This window comes from Lupinus angustifolius, chromosome LG05 (assembly GCF_001865875.1).
Source record: "Lupinus angustifolius cultivar Tanjil chromosome LG05, LupAngTanjil_v1.0, whole genome shotgun sequence".
Taxonomy (NCBI): domain Eukaryota; kingdom Viridiplantae; phylum Streptophyta; class Magnoliopsida; order Fabales; family Fabaceae; genus Lupinus; species Lupinus angustifolius.
This window is the reverse complement of record NC_032013.1, coordinates 7,345,530-7,354,480: the sequence shown is the minus strand read 5'-3', so window position 1 is coordinate 7,354,480 and position 8,951 is coordinate 7,345,530. Positions and strand designations below refer to the sequence as shown.

Below are 8,951 nucleotides of genomic sequence, written 5' to 3'. Positions count from 1 at the left end.
CTGGTTCGTTTGCTTGTCCACCGTAAACTACATCCAGGCCTCCCGGCTGATTTGGGAGATTTTCTTCACTATAATTGAATCAATGTTTTACAAGCACTTCTTCCAATTACAACACTTAGACATTCACAAGAAAATAAAGAACCTTATTCTATGGTTTGACTCCCTTCCTACCGACAAAGAAAACCTTTCTTTCGGTGTAGCCCCAGCCAAGAACCTTGTTCTTTCTTATCAAGAACTCTAAGCAAAATGAAGATACAACTCAATCTCTTAGGTGGTACGACACCTCGAGATTCCCAATGTTACAACGATTTTTCACAACAAAACTATAGAGTAAACTCAAGCAATTACAAAGCTCATATCTAACAAATAAAACTTTACTCTAAACACCTAACACAAATCTCATGTAATATGACAATGTATTAGTTTAAAAACAGAATTTACAGAATGCAAAAACTTCACAAAAGCATCAATGAATGCATGAACATGTGAGATGAAATGATGAGAAATATATCATGAAATGTCACTCAATCCTAAAGCATAGAATTCTCTCCTTTCTAAACTCACAAATGCAATATCAACTAGATGCAACAATTATCACGAAATATGCTCTAACTCTCTAAGAAATGCAACATACAAGTTATGACATCAGTTCAGAAAATGCTGTTTATAAAGAATCAATTCTGCAACCCAGTTAATCGATTAAATTGTTTAAAAACGTAACTGATTCTGTTTTCCAAGTTTTTCAGTTTCAACAGCTTTTCAAAAAGTTAGGTTAATCGATTAACTTGTGCCTTAATCGATTAACAACATGTTTCCATATGTATTTTCAATTACAAAAACTCAAATATGTTATGCACTTGATTCATACATGTTTAACACTAAGTTTATGCCTAGGATGCATAGATATATGTATTTATGTGATGCATGAACATATTATAAATGACATATCTCAAAGATGAAATGATTTAAAGTTTTATGCATATGAGACATGTGTTAAGGTTACCTAAGCCTTAGACTCAACCTAAACTAGTCTCTAGTCTAAGTCTAGTACCAATCAAAAGACTTAAGCATGTTGATTTGTTGATGATCTTCAAGCTCTTATTAGCACAAGTTATCCTCATCAAAACCATGACATATAATGAGAGAGCTTTCCAAAGTGTTCCTCTTGACATGCGCACTTTCATGTTGTAATTGGAAGAAGTGCTTGTAAAACATTGTTACAATTATAGTGAAGAAAATCTCCCAGATCAGCCGGGAGGCCTGGATGTAGTTTGCAAGTGGACACGCAAACGAACCAGGATAAAAATCGTGTTGCAGGATTTTTTCTTTCTTTATCTCTTTATTGTTTGCATTTAATCGGTTAACTTGTATAGTAGAATTAATTGCTATATTCTATATCTGTGCTATACTGTTAATACTCTGATAAAATTGTAAGCTCTGTGTATTCATTTTAATATCGGTTAATTGTCGTGCAAGAAACCGAATCTGTTTGAGCTTGCTGTTCTGTTTTAATCGATTAAGTCAATTGCGTTAATCGATTATCTCTATTCCTTTAATCGGTTAATCTGGGGCAATTCAGCATTAAGTGTTGTTTTCGAAAAGCGGATATTCTAACCGCTACACCTATTCAACCCTTCTTCTATGTGTATTTTAACCACGGATACCTAACAATATTAATACTATTTTGTAATTTTGCATTTAAAAGTAACTTTCAACATTATTTCAGGATGGTACAATCTTGTTTTTGGTGGTTACACTATTGGAGTATTGGAGAAGGCTTTCTTGAACCATTCAGAGGTAGGTGGTACCTAATGTTTCAAATTACGGATTGGATCACGTGATGTTGCCGCAATATTGCGGTTGAGGTAACTGCTGCAATTGCACCATACCGCAATTGCAGTGTGACACTGAATTACAATGGTGCGACCGCAACGGGCTGCAACGTAATTGTATCAGATCACATTTTGGCTGCAAAGCAACTGCATTGTGCTGCATCGGTATCAAAAATATATTTTTTTACTCACAAAATAATTTATACCGCAACGACCACAATGACAATAAATATAACTGTGACTACAATTTAAAACATTGGTGATACGAGTTTGGAAGAATGGAACATTGATTGGCATGGACATCAAAATGGTGAATAGTTTTTTAATTAAAGGCACACTTGGTTGGTGGAGGGGGACCACCAAGGCGTGGTGGCAGATGTCAATAAAAGTGAATCAACACAGGTTAGTATGGACCCCGCCATTGGAAGTTGTCGCAATGTCATCAGTGGTGTCAGAAAAAATGGCCATGAGGGCTGGTTGTTTGGTGTTGAATGGTAGCAACGAGCTACAAAGTATATGTTGACGTTATTGTGCGAAATGTTTAATGTATATTTGTTACCCTCTTTAATTCTGTAATCTATTATACAAGGGAATCATTAGTTCTAAGTGATACATGTTTTCTTTTAATTAAGACTTGAGCTAGAGTTTTTTGCATGGAGAAAATTTATTATTTTTTATCTTATTTACCCTTTACTATTCATTAAACGAAGCAATAAGATCATGGAATTTCCAAGAAAAGTTAAAAGATCTATTTACTATTCTCAGAACCTCCAATGGCTATATATTCATCTGTTATTATAGACATTGCTTTAACCCACCTTTCAAATAACTATATAAAAGACATCTCAGACTTGTCTTATAATAACAAATAAAATAGATTGGAGATAATGGTTCAATCCATTAAATGACTGCATGTCTTATTTCTTAGTTTTATAAGTAGTATCAAATGTAATTATATCCTCAAATTGTTGATAAGTTAACTGTAATCTAGCATTCACCTAAACTTTTTTACTATTCTAACATCATCGTCAAATTGTATTTGATAGAAAACTCAGAATCTTGGGTATGTTATTGTTACGATACTTGTAAACAATTTATGCATCTTCAACATCAGGATTTTTCTATCGAAAATTTCTCATATGATTCCAAATGTCTATTGGAAAAAGCTAGATCACTGCCACTAAACATTACAACAACCTTTCCAACAAGAAAACCTTCTTCACTAAACTTTTCAACAAGATTTTTTCCAGTAGCATTCATTTTTCTATGATACTTCAAGTAAGACACTCTTAGGAACCATCACAAGATTATGATTATTATCAAAATATTTTACAGTGCATATGCCTTGTTCCTTTGACACACATACATCTTAGCATAATCTATTCTAGAAAATCAAATTCTATTCCAATATGAGGTTTAACATCGAGTTCTCCAATAATAAAAGATTGTATCATATTAAATAAGTCATAATAAGTTATTTGATGATGACAAGATATGATTTGGGTCTGATAATGATAAGGAGTTTGAGATGGATTATTGACTGATGCTAATAGATATGCAACATAATTAAAGAGGTAGATAGAGAAAAATGAAAGTGGGCAAGGGAAAAGGCGATAAGAGAGGTAGAGGGGAATAGTATGTAACTTTAATAAGCTGGATTTAAAAAATGAATGGATAAAATATAATCTAAATTGTATAATTTAATTTGAATATAGAATGATCACTTCTCAAAACAATATTTACTTCATATGTTATGTCATCTTACTATTTACGATACCTTTGAAGTCATATAACATATTGTTTACCATCATTGAACTTTTTTGTTTTTAATTAAGTTGTTTTTCTTAATGCATTCTTCTCAATAAATAATTAATATTATATTAGACTTTGAGGATGACATTCATGTAGGATTTTTTATGAGAAAACGAAAGAGTAATATGAATATTTATTAAATGTTTATAGCATTTAGTTAATTTCTTATCATCTCGATAATAATATGAGTCATTATCCACCAACAAGATATTAGTTTAGTAGCGTAAGTTTCCACCAAATCTCAGAAAGATAAAAAGGTTAATAGTTAAATTTATATAAGTAACATTTGTTTGAATAAACAATTACACATCCTAAAAGAATTTTTTTTATTAGTATATCTCTCTATAAATTAAAATGATAGAAGTAAAGTAATAATGATAGCTACGTTTCTGTAAAAAAAAACTTAAATAGGAACAACTTCTTTTAAAAGGGAAGAATTTTTCTTAAAAAGAAAAAGAAAAGAAATAGAAGATTTAAGAGTCATAAGTGTATTTCATGATTCTCAAGCTTCCCAATTCCATTGTTTTCTCTCTAAAATTGAACTCCTAAACTAACTCTTAGGCCTTGTTTGAGAGTGAGGTTTTGGAGGGGAAGGGAGATGACTTTGGAAAGTCTTCCCCTTATTTAGGAGTTAGATGAAGAGAGAAAAAAGTTTTCGAAGATCTCCAAAACTCTTCATGTGTCTATTTTTTAAATTCCCTCAATTTGAAGTTTTTTGGAGATAAAATATCAAAATAGCTAAATATTTTTAGTAATATTATATAATTATACATTATTGTCTATTTCTCATGGTTAATAGGAAAAAATAAAAAATATTCTAACATTATCATTAGCTTACTTTCCATGTTCTAAATTTTATACCCAAACAAGGGGGAGATTTCTTCCATTTTCCCTTCCTAACATTTGATTCCTCTCATTCTCGTTCCCTCGTAACTCCCAAACAAAGTTTTAAAGTAAGTAGGAACAATGAATAACTAGAGTAATTCTATTATTGGGAGTTTCTCTCTACTTAATAAAATAAATTATATAATAGAAAAGAATAGGGATTCACTTGCACCAATAATAAGTTTTTTAAACTTACTTTCCATCATAGTCATCAATTTTATGGACATTTAATGATTTAGAACTGTTCACTAATCAAATTATTGGATTTCCCTAAAATTGATGACTAGGATGAGAAGTAAGTTTAAAAAATTTACTTGGAATAAGTAGGTATTATAAAAACAATTACCGGTAATTTCTTGCCATGACGACTATGTTAAATTTATATAACACGGTAAAGAATTAATATTTAAAGTTGTAAAGAGAAGTAATTTTATAATTTTAAGTTTATTTTGATATTCTAAAATAATGTTAAAATATTGTTGTAGGAACATATAAAAGTTAAATTAGTCGAATTTATTTTCGTTAAATTGCTTGCAAGGTTTATTTCCAAAACTGGCATCACTACTGAAAAGGTACATGAAATATTAGTTCTAGACGTAGGTTGCACGAGCATGATGGCTTGCGTCTGTGGTTGGCTTGTTCTAGTGTTGTATTCTATATTTAAGATTCACCTTATGGGAGAGATAAGTGCATCAAAAATAAAATAATGGAATACTTTTATTCTTTAGATAAAATGATATTATATTTTTTTATTCCGACATATTCTTTTCCCTCTAGATTACATTCTTTTGTAGTACCTTTTACAATAGAAAAAAGCTATTTCTAAATATTCAGGTTAGAATTTGTTAATTTAATATTATTTGCATAAGCAAAATATTATATTTACAATTTCTCTCCAACAATTGTTGAATATGTCATATTGCAAACCAAATTATTCCACCTTGCCTTCAGAATGTAAAGCCAGCAGGAAACAATTGCTAAGGTCTTTGGTATGACAAACAATTTCATACAAAAGAAATGAAAAAAAAGAATCAAATAAATCAATATTGTAAGTTTACATCAACCACAAAAGATTGGTTGCAAAACAATCCATAGCAGAAAGGAGAGAGCAAAAAAATGTAACAATAAAAAGAGTTAACTACTACTGCAAGCTCCTATTGTGCTAAAAACATATGTAAAATATGTACAGCACATTGAAGCTACTTTTATTTCTTGTAACAAAAATCAGACATATAATTAGGATGATTACCACCACCCTTAGAAATAGCAAGGTAGGTAGTAACTAAATCAAGCCTTAGGCTTGAGTATCTTCACTGTCTCCCAAGTAAAATCAGGATCATCACGTCCAAAATGTCCATAAGCAGCAGTCTTTTGGTACCTAAAGTTTCCTCCTCTTGTAAGGTCAAGATTGATAGCAATCATTCCTGGCCTGAAATCAAAATTCTCTTTAATCAAAGCCAAAATGTCCTTATCTGGAATCTTTCCAGTTTTGTAGGTGTCTACAAAAACAGATAGTGGTTCTGGCACTCCAATTGCATAAGAAACTTGCACAATACAACGACGGGCGAGCCCTGAAGCTACCACACTCTTTGCTGCTTGTCTAACAATGTACGCACCACTCCTATCAACCTTCGTTGGATCCTTGCCTGAGAAGGCACCTCCACCATGAGCACCCCACCCGCCGTAGGTGTCAATAATGATCTTACGACCAGTTAGTCCTGCATCTCCATGCGGTCCACCAATCACGAATCGACCTGAAGGATTGAGGTGGAAAATAGTCTTGTCATCAAGATATTCAGCTGGGATGACAGGTTTTATAACATTATCTTTTAAGTCCTTAGCAATTTGATCATTTGTGACAGTTTCATCATGTTGGGTTGAGATTAGGACTGTGTGCACTCTGAGAGGGACCATGGCTCCACCATCATTCCTGTACTCAACAGTCACTTGGGTTTTACCATCTGGCCTTAACCAAGGGCATGTGTTATTCTTTCTGACTTCAGTGAGCTTAGCACCAAGTTTAGTAGCAAGCACATGAGTAAGTGGCATTAGTTCAAGGGTTTCATCTGTAGCATAGCCAAACATGTGGCCTTGGTCACCAGCTCCAATATCCTCAGGCTTTTTGGTCATATGACCATGAACTCCTTGGGCAATATCAGGGCTTTGTTGCTCAATATTGACAAGAACTTTGCAGTTATCAGCATCAAGGCCAACATCAGGTGATATGAACCCAATGCCTCTGCAAGTGTCTCTCACAATTTTCTCATAGTTCACATTTGCTTTGGTTGTGATTTCACCAAATACCATAACCATGTTAGTTTTTGTACAGGTCTCACATGCAACCTTGCTCTCTGGGTCTTGCTCCAAGCAAGCATCAAGGATTGCATCTGAAACCTGGTCACAAATCTTGTCAGGGTGGCCTTCGTTAACAGATTCCGAGGTGAAGAGGAATGTTTCCATTTCTATTGATCAAAAAGAGAAAAAGAAAAACTATCAAACATATTAGTTATGATGCATAAATTTACTATATCAGTATCATATATGATACGGTGATATGTCAATTCCCAAAAAATATAGGATACAGTAGGAATAAAATATGCATATGAAATCCTAATATTAATGATTCAAATTTTGGACAACATCACAAAATGCCACCACAGTATTGTATTGTGTTTGTGGTGACCGCTACAATCATATTGTACCACAATTGTGGTGTCACGCTGAACTACAATGATGAAGCTATATCAAATTGAAAAAATATTTTTTAATCACAAGATAATTCATACTACAATGGTCGTAATCTGAATCTTGATGGCCACAATAATCACAATTGCATTAACCATAACCGTGACCACAATCGCGACCACAACTATATTTTAAAACTCATATTGATAATTGCAATTCCAAAAATCCAAACTAAGTACACCCGCTCAAGAAAATACTAAATAGATAAATATCCAAACCCAGTAATTTACTAAGCAAAAAGTGAGATGTCAAGCTTATCATTGGCACCACTAAAAAAATAGTGGAGCAAAAAAAGAAACAGAATGGAAACTTCTCTGATATGTATGGGTGATATATCATAATGTATCATTATCATATAATCCAATACTGATACAGGAAGGAGAAGCACATATTAGTTCTTCAAAGCATATTAGGAACAAAAACTACAGAAGAAATTAACTTGAGAGCATAAAGTCAAAATCTATAGCATTTACATCAATAAAAGTTCATAAAAGAAGCATATATAGTCGTTCATCTGGGATTAAGATCCTCTGGTGTGCCATTTTATTCTCTCATATGGTTATTGAAGGAGAGAGAGATAGACACACAAAATAATTCTATAGACAAATTTATGAAATTCATCATGAGCCTTGAGTTAATGACGTGAGGGAATAGCTTGTGAATTTTGTAGAGTATTGTCAATATCAATAGATCTAGATGTTAATCTAATCTAACAACACAAATAATGAAGTTTCTCTTGAGAGAAATATTATATTCACTAAACAAATAAATTAGACTACAAAGCCATAATGGCATGTATCATTTTTTACCCACATGAAGCGTACACGTGTTACCTGAAATGACACATGTGTGCGATAATTTATAGACTAATTTATCGGGAGATATAACATTTTTCTTCTATGATCACTTGGATCCAATTTGTCAGGAGCTTGGGAAAGTTGAAAGTAACTAGACAATCCATAAAAAAATGGCAATAAGAGACAATGGGTAGTACATTTGTTGTCAGTTGTGTCACAATTTGTGAGACATAAATATAATTCACGAGACAACAGATATGTACCATAACATTGTCTCTGTGCATGGCTATCTATATCTGTTATTGCATTGATTAATATCCAAACATGACAGAACAAGCAAAGAAGCATTAAACCGAATATCCAGAAAAAAAGTATTCAGTTGTGACAGAACAAGCAAGTGTTAGATCTAAATAAATGCAGAAAGATAATACATGAATCCATAAGAAGCAGCATTGACAATATGGATATTTGATCTTTATATAAAGATTGTAGAGTCTAGAGTGAATTGAATTGAGAAGAGGTATACGTATATGTACCTTTTCAGTATTAGAGTGAGATGCAGATGGAGAAAGAGAATGCAAAACGTAAAGAAATGAAAATGAAAGAGGAAGAGGTTATATAGGTAGTGTTGGCTATATATGTATTCAGTAATATATGGAGAGAGAATGTCGACGGATGACTCGCTCTCTCTATTGTTTCTTTTATTTCCTGCCTGTTTAATTAATTTTTTTAAATTTAATTTTTATTTGTATGTTACTCAAATCTTACCAAAATAAATTTGATCAATGATATTATGTAGTGATATTTGTATGTTTTCAATATTATTTATTATTATGGATATATAATTTGACATATAAAATGATATATGTATATGTATTAT

General features: G+C 32.2%; 1 protein-coding gene across 1 annotated transcript; it reads right to left on the bottom strand.

Annotated features, from left to right (window-relative positions):
- Positions 5,540-8,675, bottom strand: LOC109347603 (S-adenosylmethionine synthase 3-like). The gene is made up of 2 exons (XM_019587536.1): positions 8,608-8,675; positions 5,540-6,991 (listed from the first exon to the last, which is right to left on the bottom strand). The coding sequence occupies exon 2, from the start codon at positions 6,987-6,989 to the stop codon at positions 5,817-5,819; it is 1,173 nt and encodes a 390-aa protein (XP_019443081.1). The 5' UTR covers positions 6,990-6,991; positions 8,608-8,675; the 3' UTR covers positions 5,540-5,816.

Coding starts and splice junctions, on each gene's coding strand:
- LOC109347603 (XM_019587536.1), bottom strand. CDS start 6,989: ATGGAAACATTCCTCTTCACCTCGGAATCTGTTAACGAAGGCCACCCT.